Genomic DNA, 19,174 nt, shown 5'->3' with positions numbered 1-19,174 from the left:
CAAAGAGATCAATCATCAAGTGCATAGTTCTTCAACAAAGGAGGGATCAACGAAATCCTTCCCGGAGATCAACCCGAAACAACAAAGTACTGCTCGGTCTTCTTGGCGATTAAATACATCACAATGAGGTTTGCATCATCTTACATTCGAGAAAGACGCTTCTCAAGACCTCGAATCACGGAAAATTTCAGAAAGGAGAATCAAGGGATACATAGAATTGTATTCACAATTATTCATCAATAAAATCTCTTTTTCTTCATATTTGTTTAGTTGTAGTTTATTTTTCGTACTACGAAAATTTATTGCGAACAAATTTTGGCACGCTCGATGGGACTAGTTCTACCCTTCATCTATTCCTCTTACAAGTTGAAAACTAGAAGCTTCAGATCTACCGCTGCAATGGACTTTCGGAAGTGTGATGATGTTCCATGCAAAGATGCCACCGCTTCGCCTCCTTGAAGATGGCAAAGAAGAGCAGATCTAACATGATGTCTGCAACCGCAATATCTGGGGGCAACACCCTATTCTCGCTATTTGACGAACTTTATCAAACAATCTCCAACCTTGGTGGATTCTCCAGTTTCAACGAAAGTCAACGCCTTAATGACTGACGCAACTAATGTTGATGAAACATTTTCCATGATTGAACAGACTATAGAAGTCTTGAAGAAATCTATTGAAGACATAGACATTCAAATCACTCAACTTATGAATAAATTTGAGGCCTATGCACCTGGAGAGTCGAGCCATGTCCCTCCTCGTTCACCTGGCTTCACCTAGCAAAAAATGGTTGTTGAGGAATCTCTTGCCAAGTTCAACATTCAAAAGAAAAAGCAATCCACTTCAGTTGCAGCGTTATCTGTCCAACAATTGCAAGACATGATAACAAACACCATCAGAGCTCAATATGGCAGACCATCACAAAATTTGTTGTACTACTCTGAGCCTTATACTAAGCGGATTGATTGTCTAACCATGACAACTAATTATCAACCACCAAAGCTGCATCAATTTGATGGCAAAGAAAACCCAAGGCAACATATTGCGCACTTTGTCGAGACTTGTAGCAATCCTGGAATGCATGGTGACATTCTGGTAAAACAGTTTATTCGTCCGCTCAAAGGGAATGCATATGATTGGTATATTGACTTTGAGCCTGAGTCTATTGATAGTTGGGAGAAACTTGAGAAGGAATTCCTTAATAGTTTTTACAGTACCCGAAGAACTGTAAGCATGATAGAGTTGACAAGCACCAAGAAGAGGAAGGACGAGCCCGTGGTAGATTACATCAATCATTGGAGAGAGTTAAGTTTTGACTGCAAGGATCGCCTTTCAGAAGTATCTGTCGTGGAGATGTGCATTCAAGGAATGGACTGGGGCCTTTTGTACATCCTACAAGGGATCAAACCACGAACTTTCGAAGAACTTGCAACGCGAGCACACAACATGGAGTTGAGCATTGCAAGTCATGGAATGGCATCTCCATTTGTTGATCAGAAGGAGTTCAAGAAAGTGTTGCATCAAAGAACCAAACTAAAGAATCTATGGCGGTAAAAGCAACTTCTGTGAAAGTCACGACCAAGCAAAAAGTGAAGGAGGAGAAGTTCACAAGTCAATATCCCAAAGCAGAGAAAAATCGTCCAACCTTGAAGGAATTAGAAGCAAAGGTTTATCCATTTCCAGATTTAGACGTACCCACGACCCTTGACGAATTTCTGGCCAAGAGGGTCATCGATCTCTCTGGATCAAAGGGTCCAGAGGACATTGATAAAGTTGGCAATCCAAAATACTACAAGTTTCATCGCCTCATTGGCCACCCTATAAAGAAATGCTTTGTCTTTAAGGAGAAAATTATGGCTCTTGTAAGTGAATGAAAAATCATCATAGACATGGATGAAACAGCGGAAGCAAATCATGCAAGTGTCGTGCCCAAGGAAAAGAAGTGTTCAAAGTTGCAGAACGTGTCAAGCACTGCCGTCTTACAATTTGGATGTTTCGAGCATGTTGAAGTTGATCTTCCAAGGAAAACTCTTTAAGGTTCACTATAGCCGGACAATCACTTCAAAGTTAATGACGACGAGGGTTGGGCTCTAGTCACTTGTAGGAAGCAAAAACATCAGGTTGTTTTGAGGCTACGAATTCCTAAGCCAAGAGCGATGATGAGCAATGTGGGTAAGCTACAACCATAAAAAATATCAAATCTTCTAGTAGCACGAAGATTAATGGTGCCTTATCACAAAAGTTCTGAAATCCCATTACCTTACATGAAGTCTTTCCTGAAACATTCCTTCATGGAAGTCACGTTGGTGCGACTCATGTAGTTTCTAGCGCCGATGAAACAAAAGAAAGCAATGATAAGCTTGATCTACCAAAAAAACAAGAACATCATGATAACGGAAAAGTTGTCACATGTTGTGCAACAATTTCCTTCACGAGTGATGATTTGCTGTTAGGATCTAAGCCACATAATAGACCTTTGTTTGTTATAAAGGCTATTCGGGAACAACATCTCAATCGCATACTTGTTGATGATGGTTTGGCTGTCAACATCATGCCAAAGATGGTACTTAAAAAGCTCGGAAGATTAGCTGTCCAAAAGTAACCCCGTAGGACAACGAGCCATAGGTATGATCCGCGTAGGATTATCCATTAGTAAGATGAAGTCAAACACCCTGATTCTGTCACGACCCAAAACCTAACCCATCGTGATGGCGCCTATCGTGATACTAGGCAAGCCGACCTTTTCAACACACTTTCAAAATTTAACAGAAATGAATTTAAGACATTTAAAATAACTGAAGTTTTTCATAAAAACAGGGTAAAACCCAAAACATAAGTGCGGAAAAATAGCCTAACATCAAGGTGTCACTAAGTCATTCGCATCTAAATATCCAGTCTAATACAAACAATGTCTAAGTATCAATACAGAAACGAGAGAAAACATAGAAGGAGAGACAAGGTCTGCGGACGCCGGCAGCTACCTCGTAGTCTCCGATACTCGATCGCGCACAAACTTAACGACCTCTGTGATCAAACACACCTGGATCTGCACATGAAGTGCAGGGTGTAGTATGAGTACAACCAACTCAGCAAGTAACAGAAATAAATAAGGAACTGAGAAGGTAGTGAAGAGCTATACAAATACAGTTCATGTTCAATAATTCCAGCAAAGAGTAGACATGCTTTCAAATCCGACAGTTCAAGTCAAATCAGTTTATACAGTTACAATGCAAGTAATCCGGATATAAAATCTTTCAAAAATTTCACAACAATGACAGATAGCAACTAAATGCATCAACAAATGAAAAACAAGTACAACCTCTCAGGGCAATAGACACTCAACTCGTCACAATAGCTCAATCACTCAACTCTCAGCCCTCAGTACTTACACTCAATAAGTATCTGCGCTCACTGGGGGTGTACAGACTCCTGAGGGGCTCCTTCCAGCCCAAGCACTATATCATTGCGGCATGCAGCCCGACCCAATCATATGAGTAGCCATAAGGATCGTTGCGGCGTGCAACCCGATCCATAGTCCATAAATAGCCATAAGGCTCGTTGCGGCGTGCAACCTGATCCATATACCCTCACATAGTTCACAGCTCGGCAGTCAGGCCCTATCTCAGTCACTAATCTCTCTAGCCCCTCGGACTCACAGAATATCATAATAATCAGCCCAAATAGAGAATACAACAAGTATTAACAAGAAATGAGAGGGAACAGAGATATAACACACAAGTAAGACTGTGACTGAGTACAAGACAACAATTAGCAGTCAATTCAACAAGTATACGACATCTGCGGGTCCCAACAGTGATATCATATTGCCTAAGCATAATTTCTAACATGAAAGGCAGTCAATTTCTCAAAGACAAGGAAAAACAAGTAATAACAATGGCTATTCGACTTTACAATCTCACGGGATGGACCAAGTCACAATCCCTCATGGTGCACGCTCACACACCCATCATCTAGCATGTGTGTCACCTCCAAACACTCACATCATACCAATCCTCGGGGTTTCATACCCTTAAAAACAGATTTAAGATTGTTACTTACCTCAAACCGCGCAAAACATTATACTCCGCAATGCCTTTTCCCCTCGAATTAGTCTCCAAATGCCCCGAATCTAGCCACAAGCAGTACGAGATAATTAATATAGGCTAAAGGAATCAATTCCACAAGAAAAATTCAAAATTACAAGCCAAAATCCGAAATTGGTCAAAAGCCGGCCTCGGGCCCACATCTCAAAATCCGACAAAAGTCACAAAACCCGAAAGCCCATTCACTCACGAGTCCAACCATACCAAATTTTTCCAAATCCGATGTCAAAATCTCATTCAAAACCCAAAATCTTAGTTGAAGAACTTCTTCCCATTTTCCCCCAATTTTTAACCCAAATCCGAAATTTAATGATGGAACTAACGATAGATTAGTGGGATATAACCAAGATCAAGTGTAGAATCATTACCCAATCGATGTCTTTGAAAATCCCTCGAAATGTCGTCCAAATCCGAGCTCCCAAACTCAAGTTTTGATAAAAATGGCCAAACCCTCGTTTTGAATCTTTATATCTGCCCAGCTAATTCCTTCTTAGCGAACACAGTCAAAGCCTCGCGTTCGCGTTGAACAAAAAATATGTTGACCAGAATTCCTCTTTCGCGAAAGCGAGTGACCTCTCGCGAACGCATACCTTTCACATGCGAATGCGGGACCCTCTTCGCGAACGCATAGGCTTAAATGCCTGAAGCTCCATCTGCCCGTTCCTCTCCGCGAACGCAAGGACCATGTCGCGAACGCGTAGCCTCAGGGTTCCACATCTTTGCGAATGCGGGAACCACATCGCGAATGTGAAGAGTAACTCAGCTAGCCTTCCCAGATGCCTTACACGAATGCGAGAACTCCCTCGCGAACGCGATGAAGAAAACGTCTGCAACAAAACACCAGAAAATCTGCTATCTACCAACGTCCAAAAGTGATTTGCTAAGCATCCGAAACTCACCCGAGGTCCCCGGGACCTCAACCAAACATATCAACCAATCCTAAAATACCATACGAACTTAGTCGAGCCTTCGAATCACTCAAAACAACATCAAAACACCAATTACATCGGGATTCAAGCCTAAAGAACTTCTAAACTTTCAAATTCCTCAAACTACGCCGAAATCTACCAACCACGTCCGATTGACCTCAAATTTTGCACACAAGTCATATTGAACATTACAGACCTATTCCAACTTCCGAAATCGGAATCCGACCCTGATATCAAAAAGTCAACCCTCAGGTCAAACTTCCCAAAATTCGACTTTCGCCATTTCAAGCCTCAATTAGCTATAGACCTCAAATTCATAGTCCGGACACGCTCCTATGTCCAAAATCACTCAACGGAGCTAACGGAACCGACAGAACTCCATTCCGGAGTCGTCTTCACACACTTCCAATTACGGTCAAAATTTTGAGACTTAAGCTTCCGTTTTAGGGACTAAGTGTCCCGAAACACTCCAAAACCAAAAACAAGACCTCCCAGAAAGTCACTTAAGCAAAAATAGATACGGGAAAAACAGTAAGTAGGGGATCAGGGCTAATACACTCAAAATGACCGGCCAGGTCATTACATCCTCCCTCCTCTTAAAATAATTGTTCGTCCTCGAACGAACATAGAGACATACCTAAAGTAGTGAAAATATGAGGATAACGGCTGCACATATTGTGCTCGGTTTCCCAAGTCGCCTCCTCGACCGGCTGACCCCTCCACTGAACCTTCACAGAAGCAATACACTTCGACCTCAGCTTTCGAACCTGCCTATCTACGATCGCCACCGGCTCCTCAACATAAGATAAATCCTTGTCCAACTGGACTAAGTTGAAATCCAACACGTGAGACGGATTGCCGTGATACTTCTGGAGCATAGAAACATGGAATACTAGATGAACTCCTGCTAGACTGGGAGGCAAGGCAAGCTCGTAAGCAACCTCCCCAACACGTCGAAATACCTCAAATGGACCAATAAACCTCGGGCTCAGCTTGCCCTTCTTTACGAACCTCATAACACCCTTCATGGGTGACACCCGGAACAAGACTCGCTCTCCAACCATGAATACAACATCGCGAACCTTCCGATCTGTATAACTCTTCTGTCTGGACTGGGATGTGTGTAGTTAATCCTAAATCACCCTAACCTTCTCCAGAGCATCCTGAACCAAGTCCGTACCCAATAACCTCACCTCGCCCAACTCGAACCAACCCACTGGAGACCTACACCGTCTACCATACAGAGCCTCATATGGTGCCATCTGGATGCTCGACTGATAACTGTTGTTGTAAGCAAACTCCGCTAGTGGCAAGAACTGATCCCACGAACCCCCAAACTCTATCACACACGCACGGAGCATATCCTTTAATATCTGAATAGTGCGCTCGGACTATCCGTCAGTCTGAGGGTGAAATGTTGTGCTCAACTCCACTCGAGTACCCAACACATGCTGTACGGTCCTCCAGAACCGTGATATAAACTACGTTCCCCGGTCAGAGATGATAGATACCAGTATGCCATGAAGCCTGACGATCTCGCAGATATACACTCGAGCCAGCTGCTCGGAAGAATAGGTAGTCATCACAGGAATGAAATGAGCTGACTTGGTTAGCCGGTCCACAATCACCCAAACTGCATCAAACTTCCGCTGAGTCCGTGGAAGCCCAACAACGAAATCTATAGTGATCCGCTCCCATTTCCACTATGGAATCTCTAACTTCTGAAGCAACCCACCTGGTCGCTGATGCTCATACTTCACCTACTGGCAATTTAGGCACCGAGCTACATGCTACACTATGTCCTTCTTCATTCTCCTCCACCAGTAATGCTGTCTCAAGTCCTGATACATCTTTGCGGCACCCGGATAAATAGAATATCGCGAACTGTGAGCCTCCTGAAGAATCAACTCACGCAAACCATAAGGAAAAGCATCACCATGCTGGACCGTGTCCTTAAGGACAAGCAAATGGGGGTCCTCATACTGACGCTCCCTAATATGATCATAAAGAGAAGACTGAGAGACCACACAAGCCAATACCCGACTCGGCTTAGAAACATCCAATCTAACAAACTGACTAGCTAAGGCATGAACATCCAATGCCAATGGCCTCTCTGCTGCTGGAAGATATGCTAAGCTCCCCAAACTCTCTGCCCGACGACTCAAGGCATCAACAACCACATTGGCCTTCCTGGGATGGTACAAAATGGTGATATCATAGTCCTTAAGAGGCTCCAACCACCTCCGCTGACGCAAGTTAAGATCTTTTTGTTTGAACAGAAGCTGCAAACTCCGATGATTAGTGTAAATCTCACAATGGACACTGTACAAATAGTGCCGCCAAATCTTCAAGGCGTGAACAATAGCTGCTAACTTAAGGTCGTGTACATGATAGTTCTTCTCATGAGGATTCAACTGGCACGAAGTATAAACAATCACTCTACCCCCTGCATCAAAACACACCCAATGGCGATCCGTGAGGCATCACAATACACTGTGTAAGAACCAGAAGCTGATGGTAGAACTAGAACTGGAGCCGAGGTCAAAGCAGTCTTGAGCTTCTGAAAGCTCTCCTCGCACTCTTCCGACCACCTAAAAGGAGCACCCTTTTGGGTTAATTTGGTCTAGGGCGATGCAATAGATGAGAAACCCTCCACAAAACGACGGTAATAGACCGCCAACCCAAGAAAGCTCCGAATCTCCGTGGATGCAAACGGTCTGGGCCAACTCTGCACCACCTCTATCTTCTTCGGGTCTACCTAAATTACCTCACTGGACACCACGTGTCCCAATAACGCCACTGAACTGAGCCAAAACTCACACTTGGAGAACTTTGCATAAATCTTCTCCTCCCTCAATCGCTGTAACACAATCCTCAGATGTTGGGCATGCTCCTCTGGCTACGAGAGTACACCAGGATATCATCAATGAATACAATGACGAACGAGTCCAAATACGGCTGAAACACACTGTTCATTAGATGCATGAACGCTGCTGGGGCGTTGGTCAGCCCAAAAGACATCACAAGGAACTCATAATGGCCATATCGGGTCCTAAAAGCTGTCTTAAGAATATTTGAGTCCCGAATCTTCAGCTGGTGCTACCTTGACCTCAAATCAATCTTGGAGAACACCATCGCCACCTGAAGCTGGTCAAACAAATCATCAATACGCGGCAAAGGATACTTGTTCTGGATTGTGACCTTGTTCAACTGCTTGTAATCAATACACATTCTCATAGTACAATCCTTCTTCTTTACAAATAGAACTGGTGCAGCCCAAGGTGACATGCTAGGCCGAATAAACCCCTTATCAATGAGTTCCTGAAGCTGCTCCTTCAACTCCTTCAACTCCGCCGGTGCCATACGGTACGGTGGAATAGAAATGGGCTGAGTGCCCGACACCAAATCAATACCGAAATCAATATCCTTGTTAGGCGGTATGCCCAGCAGGTCTGCAGGAAACACATCCGAAAAATCACGCACCACCGGAACAGAATCAATGGCAGGAGTCTCTGCACTAACAACCCTTCTTAACCATCCGCTGAGCCTTCAAGTATGAAATCACTCTACTGAGAACATAGTCTATAGAGCCACTCCACTCAACCCTCGGCAACCCCGGCATCGCCAACGTCATAGTCTTAGCGTGACAATCTAGAACAACATGACATGGAGACAGCTAATCCATACCCAAAATCACGTCAAAATCGACCATACTAAGCAACAAGAGATCTACTCTGGTCTCCAATGATAGTATCGCCCACCGGAGTGGACACATGAACAGATGAAACTAGAGACTCACGGGGTATATCCAGATAATGAGCAAAATACGAGGACACATATGAATAAATGGAACCAGGGTCAAATAATACGGAGGTAACTCTATGGCAAACCGAGACAATATCTGTAATCACAACATCCGAAGCAATGGCATCTGGTCTGGCAGGGAGGGCATAGAAACGGGCCTGGCCACCCCCTGATCTGCCTCCCTCTCTCGGGCAACACCTAACTGACTGGGCTCCACCCCGAGCTGACTGAGCGGACGGTGAAGAGACTGGTGCTGATGCCTTAGACTGGCTTGTCACGCCCAACCTCGAGGAGCGCGACCGGCGCTCAACCGAGTGAACCCGGTCGAGCAAGCCTAGTAAACCTTTTCTACCCGACTCATTCATGATCCAAAAAGGGAATGCGTCACCATTTGTAAAACAGGGGAGAGATCAGTTATATAAATATATAAACGTTGCTAGTTCATTTTTTTCATTTTATGCATTATGCCATAGTTAAAATTCCAAAATACAACTCGGTCCAACGACCACCCCAACATACATACATGACCCACATAAACGTCTACAGAGCCTCTAAGGGTACAAAAGAGCAACATGACAATGCCGAAAATAAGGCCCCGGCTATACCTCAAAATATAAAAACTTATACAGAAGAAGGACTACATGACCCCAGGAAGAAATGAGGCTCACCAAGACTGCTGTGATGAGTGAGAGGGAGAGCACCACTATCTGCAATCAGTGCTATCTACGATGGAACCACCGACATCCATTCAAAGATGTAGCGCCCCTGGCAAAAGGGACGTTAGTACTGTCGAATAGTACTAGTATGTAAGGCAAACACTAATCTTAGTAGAAAGAACAGTGAAACAAAGAAAAGGCAGTCATAACAATCAATAAGTACTTCACATAAATACAAAGAATCACCAAATAAGGATCACATAATTTCCAATTCAATCTTTCCATCTTTTTAGGTTAATGATATTTAGTGCCAAAGCAACAACTTACAATGCCACCGTGTTTTTACACGGAGTCCGGTCTCGGCCCGACCAGCTAAGCCATCTCAAGTGATACATATCCATATCCACAATGTAAATCAATAATTCCAATACAAATGCCCCCATGTGTACGTCATGGCGTCCGATCTCGGCCCGATCGGCTAAGCCATCTCACTTGAGATATAATCTCTTTCAAGTATTCACTCAATTCACATCTCTTTCCCATCTTTCATTTCATGGCACAAACAACCACATTTATTAAATAGTTCTTGGCACTTTTGCACATTTTACAATTCAAGTCTATGAGTACCATTACATAAGGCATTTCACACATAAGGGAAGGAGCTTGGAAAATCATAGTTACGTTCTCAAATAGCATGATGACATGGTAAACATCTAAAACAATTAGGGAACATGAATCTTCCAACCCAACACACTAAGGTAAACAATTCTAGTATGATCAAGTCGGAACTTACACCAAATATTCGGACACCAGGAGTTCGATTCTAGGAAGAAGAGAGTTAGCCATACATACCTCAATTGCGCTTCTTTAGACTCTACAATTTTCTGGAACCCTTAGCAACCTCAATCTATTTTAGTAATATACAAATTGAACCCAAAATTAGGAAAACATTCATGGTTCTAGTTCCCTTTTCCACACTCTTTTTACCACACATGCATGCAAGATAAACAACCCTCATACCCATGGACCATCTTATTAATTACTCATTTTCAGTATAAGTTTCAAAAATTTAGGGCTAGGGTATAGATTCTTACCTCTAGGATGGAGGTCTAGATTGCTTTCCTTGATAATCTTCAAAGTTTCAAGCAAGAATAGAAGAATAATTGATGAGGATTACTTTCTCACTCTAAGGCTCCCTCTCTCACTCTATAGTATCAGAAAATGAGCTCAAAATAGACTAAAGGGGGTGTTTTTACGGAATGGGGTTCGGGTTTTAAATTAAGAAAATGGGTGCCTCGACACAGGTCTACGGTCGCATATGCGATCGCATAACGGTTATGCGGTCCGCAAAGTGATCACAGAAATGGCCCTCAGGGGCGTGAACTTACGGCTCCATTATGCGACCAGTATGCGGTCCGCATACTCATTCTGCAGTCGTATAATGCACCGCAGAACTCCCTCCACAAAAACCCAAGAGGGATTATGCGATCGATATGCGGTCCGCATAGTGGTTATGCGGTCCGCATAGTGGTTATGCGGTCGCATAATCGACCGCAAAGCTGACCTCAAACTGGCCAACATACTGCTTCACTCTGCGGCCATTATGTGGTCCGTAGAGTGATTATGCGGCCGCATAATGGGCCGCAGAAATGTGTCCTTCCACGAAACATTTTCTCTAAGTTTGTAAGGTACTTGTTCAATCCAAAAAGTCCGAACTATAATAACGCAGGAATCTAACTTTGCACCATGAAACCCCGAGTTTTTGTTTTAACTTTTTGCGGGTCCTTACATCCTCCCCCACTTAAGATCATTCGTCCTTGAATGAGGATTAAGGTTTGCTTAACATAGTTTCATTTGTACCACATACCATCAGCCCCAAATTTGCCTAACTTCCTAATTTTCTGAAACTTTCGCCAGAGTTTCTTTTGTATTTAGGCCTAACCACCGTCAGTGAGCCCCCGAAACATACCTTAGCAACATATATAGAATTAAATGACATAACAGAATGCAAAATAACACCAACCGAAGCCTCATGGGGGGGCATATAACTAGAAAGTAGTGCCTTTATATTAGCCGAACAAGTGATACAAAATTTTGGGGGGAAACAACTTCATAGAACTATTACATGACTATTCAAACAAATGAGGGTACTTTTCTTTCATTTCATTCTCGGCTTCCCAAGTAGCTTCTTCGACTTGTTGGTTTCGCCATAACACCTTCACGGATGTAATTTCTTTGTTTCTCAACTTCCAGACCTGCCTATCAAGAATAGCAACTGGAATTTTTTCATATGACAATTCTTCACTAACCTCGATGGTCTCAACTGGCACAATAGCATACGGATCTCCAACTACCTTCTTCAACATGGACACATGGAATACCGGGTGTACTAATGACATCTCAGGTGGTAGTTCAAGCTTGTACGCCACCTGACCTATCCTTTGAATGATTTTATACGGCCCGACATACCTCAGACTTAATTTCCCTTTCTTTCCAAACCGCATGATCCCCTTTATGGGAGATATCTTCAAGAATACCCAATCATCTTCCTTGAACACTAAGTCTCTGCGACGAACATCCGAATAGGATTTTTGACGACTCTGGGCAGTTCTCAACCGCTCCTTTATGATCTTAACCTTTTCCATAGTGTGATGCACAAGGTCTGGTCCTATTAGTTCAGCTTCTCCATCCTCAAACCACCCAATCAGCGATCTACATCTTCTACCATACAAGGCCTCAAACGGCGCCATCTGAAAACTGGCATGGAAGCTGTTGTTATAAGCAAATTCTATGAGCGGCAAATGATCATCCCATCTACCTTTGAAGTCAAGCACACATGCACGCAACATATCCTCAAGCATCTGAATAGTCTGCTCTGCTTGCCCGTCAGTCTGTGGGTGGAAAGCCGTGCTAAGATTTACCTACGTACCCTATCCTTGCTGAAATTTCTTCTAGAAATTAGCTGTGAACTGGGCCCCTCGATCGGAAATGATGGAAACTGGAGTGCCATGAAGCCTGACTATTTCTTTGATATACAATTGAGCATATTGTTCCGCAGTATCGGTGGATTTAACCGGCAAGAAGTGTGCTGATTTCGTGAGTCAATCCACGATCACCCAAATTGAGTCAAATTTACACGGAGTGCGTGGTAACCCTACCACAAAATCCATGTTGATCATTTCCCATTTCCACATTGGAATTTCTATACTCTGAGCTAACCCACCGGGCCTTTGATGCTCGGCCTTCACTTGTTGACAGTTTGAACATTTTGCCACAAAGTCCTCCACACCCCTCTTCATGTTATTCCACCAGTAAACTCCCTTGAGGTTATGATACATTTTTGTAGAACCTGGGTGCACGGAATATCTAGAAGTATGAGCTTCTGCCATGATTTTTTCCCGAAGACCATCTACGTTTGGAACACATAGTCATCCTTGGTACCGTAATGTACCGTCATCCATGCCAAGAGAAAAAGCCGTAGTCTTATGTTTATGAATCCCTTCCTTCAGCTGCACCAACATTGGATCACTGTATTGCTTCTCCTTAACCTCCATCACAAGCGATGATTCCGCCCTATTCCGCACAATCACTCCCCCTTCACTAGAGTCCGTAAGACGAACTCCCAAACCGGCCAACTGGTGAACCTCCCGGGCCAAGGGCTTTTGACATGCCTCCAAGTGAGCCAAACTACCCATAGATTTCCGACTAAGAGAATCCACCACCACATTAGCTTTCCCCGGATGATACAAAATGTTGATGTCATAATCTTTGAGCAACTCAAGCCACCTTCTCTGCCTTAAGTTCAATTCCTTTTGCTTGAAAATGTATTGAAGACTCTTGTAGTCCGTGAATACATCTAAGTGGACTCCATACAAATAATGACGCCAAAATTTTAACGCAAAAACCACTACCGCAAGCTCTAAGTCATGAGTTGGATAGTTCTTTTCATGATTCCTAAGTTGCCTTGAAGAATATGCTATTACCTTACCATGTAGCATTAATACACACCCAAGACCGGTCCTTGAAGCATCGCAATACACCACAAACACCTCGGTACCCTCTGGTAGGGTCAATACTGGCGCCGAAGTCAATCTTGATTTCAATTCCTGGAAACTCCTTTCACAAGCATCGGACCACTAGAACTTAACCGCCTTCTGCGTAAATTTAGTCAATGGAGAGGCAAGAGTGGAGAACCCCTCCACGAACCTCCTATAATACCCGGCCAAACCCAAGAAACTGTGAATCTCTGTTGGAGTAGTAGGTCTAGGCCAATCCTTCACCGCTGCAATCTTTTGAGGATCAACCTTAATTCTTTCTCCGGAGATGACATGACCAAGGAATATGAAAGATTTAAGCCAAAATTCACATTTCGAGAACTTTGCATACAATTGGTGTTGGTGAAGAGTTTGCAGAACTACCCTGAGGTGATCGACGTGATCCTCTCGACTTCATGAATACATAAGGATGTCGTCAATGAATATTATCACAAAGGAGTCGAGGAACGGCTTGAAGACTCGATTCATAAGATCCATGAAAGCTACCGGGGCATTTGTTAGCCTGAAAGACATTACCAAAAATTCAAAGTGCCCATACCGGGTTCTAAAAGCCGTTTTCGCAATATCCTGCTCCCTTACCTTCAATTGATGGTACCCGGACCACAAATCAATTTTGGAGAAGAACTTAGCACCTTGTAATTGATCAAACAAATCATCTATTCTAGGCAATGTGTATTTGTTTTTGATTGTGACTTTGTTGAGTTGCCGGTAATCAATACACATCCGTAGCGATCCATCCTTCTTTCTGACATAGAGAACCGGTGCACCCCAAGGTGACACACTCGGTCGGATGAAACCTTTCTCTAGCAAATCCCTTAGTTGTTCCTTTAGCTCTTTTAATTCTGCCTGCGCCATTCTATAAGGTGGGATGGATATAGGCTGTGTGCCTGGCATCACATTAATCCCAAAATCAATCTCCCTGTCTGGAGGAATTCCAGGGAGCTCATTTGGAAATAGATCAGGGAATTCATTCACAATTGGTACAGATTCAAGGGTAGGCACCTCAGCAGTGGTGTTTGTAACTCGGACCAAATGGTAAATATACCCCTTCCTGATCATCTTTGTGGCCTTAAGGTAAGAAATAAACCTACCTTTTGGCATAACATTATTCCCCTCCCACTCAACAGCTAGCTCGTTAGGAAACTCAAGCCCCATGATTCTGGCTCGGCAATCGAGTTCGGCAAAATATGAATAAAGCCAATCTATTCCCATTATTACATCAAAATCTATCATTCCTAGTTCAATAAGATCAGCCATGGTATCCAGACCACGCACCATGATAACATAATCCCTATAAACCCGTGCGGCCATAATAGACTCGCCAATTGGAGTAGATACAGAGAACGGCTCATGAAGCTATTCCGGTTCTATCCCGAAGCTCATAGCAACATAAGGAGTAACATAGGACAAAGAATATCCGGGATCAATAAGGGCATACACATCATGAGATCGAACAGTCAATATACCTGTGACGACATCTGGGGAAGCCTCTGCACTCTGTCGACCACTCATAGCATAGAATCGGCTGGGTCCTCTCGAACTCTGTGCACCACCCCTAGTTGCACCACATCCCGTGGATGCTGGAGAGCCTCGAGCTAGAGGGTGTGCTGAAGATGTGGCAGCTGTAGGACTAGATGACTGAGCTGTGCCCCTGCATGCACCCTGACGGGATGCACGACACTCCCTCTGAATATGACCTCTCATTCCGCATCCGTAACATACTGGCATGTCCAGGTAGAAGACTCCCGAATGTATACTCCCACACTTAGGGCATGGGGCCCTCTGTTGCTGCTGGAATCTCCTTCCTGATCGGCCCTGATGGTAGGACCCCCTACTGCCCTGACCGGGCCTAAAGCGACTCCCCTACTGCTGACCGTGCCCTGATGGCGGGGCACTAGCTGAAGATTGAGCATAAGACTGGGATGACCCTGATGATCCTCCCCGAAAAGCTGATCTCCCACCTCCGAATGAATCCCCAAGGTTGCCGCTGATCGGGCCCTACTACTACTTTCCCATTCTGAGCTTTAACTTTTGAGCCTCCGTAGCTTGGGCAAATGCCACCATCCTTCCATAGTTCATGTCAAAATTTAGAGCAGCTGTGGCAGCCTCATTAATAACCAAAGGGCTAAGGCCCTGCACAAATCGACGCACTCTTGCCTCCACAGTCGACATCATATGAACAACATACTTCGACAGGCGCACGAACTCTATGTGATACTCCCACACACTCCTACTACCCTGTTTAAGGGTCTCAAACTCTACAGCACGGTCTGCCTTAGTCTCAGCAGGCAAGAAATGGTCTATGAAGGCATCCGCGAACTCACTCCATCTCGCCGGAGGGATCCCCTCCTCACGGGAATCTTCCCACATTTCAAACCAGGAATATGCCACTCCTTTCAGACGATAGGAGGCCAACTCTACTCCTTCTGTCTCCGTAGCACGCATAACTCGGAGAGTCTTATGCATCTCATCAATGAAATCCTGAGGGTCTGCCCCGGGATCAGTACCTGTGAACACTGAAGGTCTAACTGAAGGAACCTGTTTACCCTGGAACTAGAAGAATCCTCTTGCGAGCTAAATAAGGTGGGTGCAACATTTGACCTCTGGGCCTGGGAAGCTACTAACTGAGTCAGCATCTGAATAGCTCCCCTAAGATCCCTATCAGAAATATCGGGACCTGGAGCTGGGGCTGTAGGTGGAATAGGTATATCGGTGGGAGGGATTGTGGCTCCCTCCGTTTGTGTAGGAACTGGGGTAATCTGTTCCGGAGTAGATGAATCAGGCAGTGGATAGTAGGGGGATTATCCTCACCTGCATTATCAAGTAGGGGATCAATAGCCACTCCTGTGTGGCATTGGCTTCTTGGCCAATTCTCGATCTCTTCTTAGGTACCATTTACTGAAATTTAGAACAATACACGAGTTAGGGGAAAACAACCTCACGTTCCGCTCTATCGCACGATATAGAACAACAATGAAGGGTATCATTCTTAAATGTCCAAGTAGCCCCCTAATTATAGATGTGGTCGACAACACACCGATAAGAAGGGCTTTACTAGACACGACTCCGAGACATCCTAGGACACTTTAAAACCTTAGGCTCTGATAACAAGTTTGTCACGCCCCAACCTCAGGGAGCGCAACCGGTGCTCAACCGAGTGAACCCGGTCGAGCAAGCCTAGTAAACCTTTTCTACCCAACTCATTCATGATCCAAAAAGGGAATGCGTCACCATTTGTAAAACAGGGGAGAGATCAGTTATATAAGTATATAAACGTTGCTAGTTCATTTTTTTCATTTTATGCATTATGCCATAGTTAAATTTCCAAATTACAACTCAGTCCAACGACCACCCAAACATACATACATGACCCACATAAACGTCTACGGAGCCTCTAAGGGTACAAAAGAGCAATATGACAATGCCGGTAACAAGGCCCCGGCTATACCTCAAAATATAAAAACTTATACAGAAGAAGGACTACATGACCCCAGGAAGATATGGAGCTCACCAAGACTGCTGTGATGAGTGCGAGGGAGAGCACCACTATCTGCGATCAGCGCTATCTGCGATGGAACCACCTACATCCATTCAAAGATGTAGCGCCCCTGGCAAAAGGGACGTTAGTACTGTCGAATAGTACTAGTATGTAAGGCAAACACTAATCTTAGTAGAATGAACAGTGAAACAAAGAGAAGCAGTCATAAGAATCAATAAGTACTTCACAGAAATACAAAGAATCACCAAATAAGGATCACATAATTTCCAATTCAATCTTTCCATCTTTTTAGGTTAATGGTATTTAGTGCCAAAGCCACAACTCACAATGCCACCGTGTTTTTACACGGAGTCCGGTCTCGGCCCGACCGGCTAAGCCATCTCAAGTGAGACATCCATATCCATAATGTAAATCAATAATTCCAGCACAAATGCCACCATGTGTATGGCATGGCGTCCGATCTCGGCCCAATCGGCTAAGCCATCTCACTTGAGACATAACCTCTTTCAAGTATTCAATCAATTCACATCTCTTTCCCATCTTTCATTTCATGGCACAAACAACCTCATTTATTAAATAGTTCTTGGTACTTTGGCACATTTTACAATTCAAGTCTATGAGTACCATCACATAAGGCATTTCACACATAAGGGAAGGAGCTTGAAAAATCATAGTTACGTTCTCAAATAGCATGATGACATGGTAAACATCTTAAACAATTAGGGAACATGAATCTTCCAACCCAACACACTAAGGCAAACAATTCTAGTATGATCAAGTCGGAACTTACACCAAATATTCGGACATTAGGAGTTCGATTCTAGGAAGAAGAGAGTTAGCCATACATACCTCAATTGCACTTCTTTAGACTCTACAATTATCCGGAACCCTTAGCAACCTCAATCTATTTTAGCAATATACAAATTGAATCCAAAATTAGGAAAACATTCATGGTTCTAGTTCCCTTTTCCATACACTTTTTACCACACATGCATGCAAGATAAACAACCCTCATACCCATGGACCATCTTATTAATTACTCATTTTCAGTATAAGTTTCAAAAATTTAGGGATAGGGTATAGATTTTTACCTCTAGGATGGAGGCCTAGATTGCTTTCCTTGATAATCTTCAAAGTTTCAAGCAATAATTGAAGAATAATTGATGAGGATTACTTTCTCACTCTAAGGCTCCCTCTCTCACTCTATAGTATCAGAAAATGAGCTCAAAATAGTCTAAGGGGGGTGTTTTAACGGAATGGGGGTCGGGTTTTAAATTAAGAAAATGGGTGCCCCGACATAGGTCTGCGGTGGCATATGCGACCGCATAATGGTTATATGGTCCGCAAAGTGACCAAAGAAATGGCCCTCAGGGGCCTAAACTTACGGCTCAGGTATGTGACCAGTATGCGGTCCCCATACTCGTTTTGCAGTCGCATAATGCACCGCAGAACTCTCTCCGCAAAAATCGAAGAGGGATTATGCGATCGATATGCTGTCCGCGTAGTGGTTATACGGTCGCATAATTGACCGCAAAGCTGACCTCAAACTTGCCAACGTACTGCTTCATTCTACGGCCATTATGTGATCCGTAGAGTGATTATGCAGCCGCATAATGGGCTACAGAAATGCGTCCTTCTGCGAAATATTTTCTCTAAGTCCGTAGGGTACTTGTTCAATCAAAAAAGTCTAAACTATAATAACGTAGGAATCTAACTTGGCACCACGAAACCCCGAGTTTTTGTTTTAAATTTTTGCGGGTCCTTACATGGCTCCTCGGCTTAGCTGGACCTCCCTTAAGGCGGGGAAAATGTCTCCTGATATGGCCAAACTCTCCACCCTCATAGCAACTCCCCGGTGCTAGTGCTGGGGTCTGAAGGGAGCCCCAAGCACCAAGATGACTGGTAGAAGGACCTGGCATGGATGAGCCCTGACCCGATGGAGCATGGGACGAACTCTGAGCTGGGATGGCACTGAGAGATGAATGGCCCTGCTGATAACTATGTGAACCATGGCTAAATGATGCACCACGGTGGACTGGGTGAGCCGTCTGAGCATGTCTGAAAGGACAACCCCGACTGTGGTGGAACTGACCCCAGAAGGAACACCGCTAAATCCACCCTATCCACG

The 19,174-nt window shown here is 44.1% G+C and overlaps 1 protein-coding gene across 1 annotated transcript; it reads right to left on the bottom strand.

Moving 5' to 3' along the window:
* Window positions 1-15,551: 15,551 nt before the first annotated feature.
* LOC138895855 (uncharacterized) lies at window positions 15,552-16,013 on the bottom strand. The gene has a single exon (XM_070180595.1). It carries the CDS (start codon window positions 16,011-16,013, stop codon window positions 15,552-15,554), a length of 462 nt encoding a protein of 153 aa, XP_070036696.1.
* Window positions 16,014-19,174: the final 3,161 nt, after the last annotated feature.

Source organism: Nicotiana tomentosiformis, chromosome 7, assembly GCF_000390325.3.
Source record: "Nicotiana tomentosiformis chromosome 7, ASM39032v3, whole genome shotgun sequence".
In the NCBI taxonomy this organism is placed as follows: Eukaryota; Viridiplantae; Streptophyta; class Magnoliopsida; order Solanales; family Solanaceae; genus Nicotiana; species Nicotiana tomentosiformis.
The sequence above is the reverse complement of the archived record's forward strand: the minus strand, read 5'-3'. Positions and strand labels throughout refer to the sequence as shown.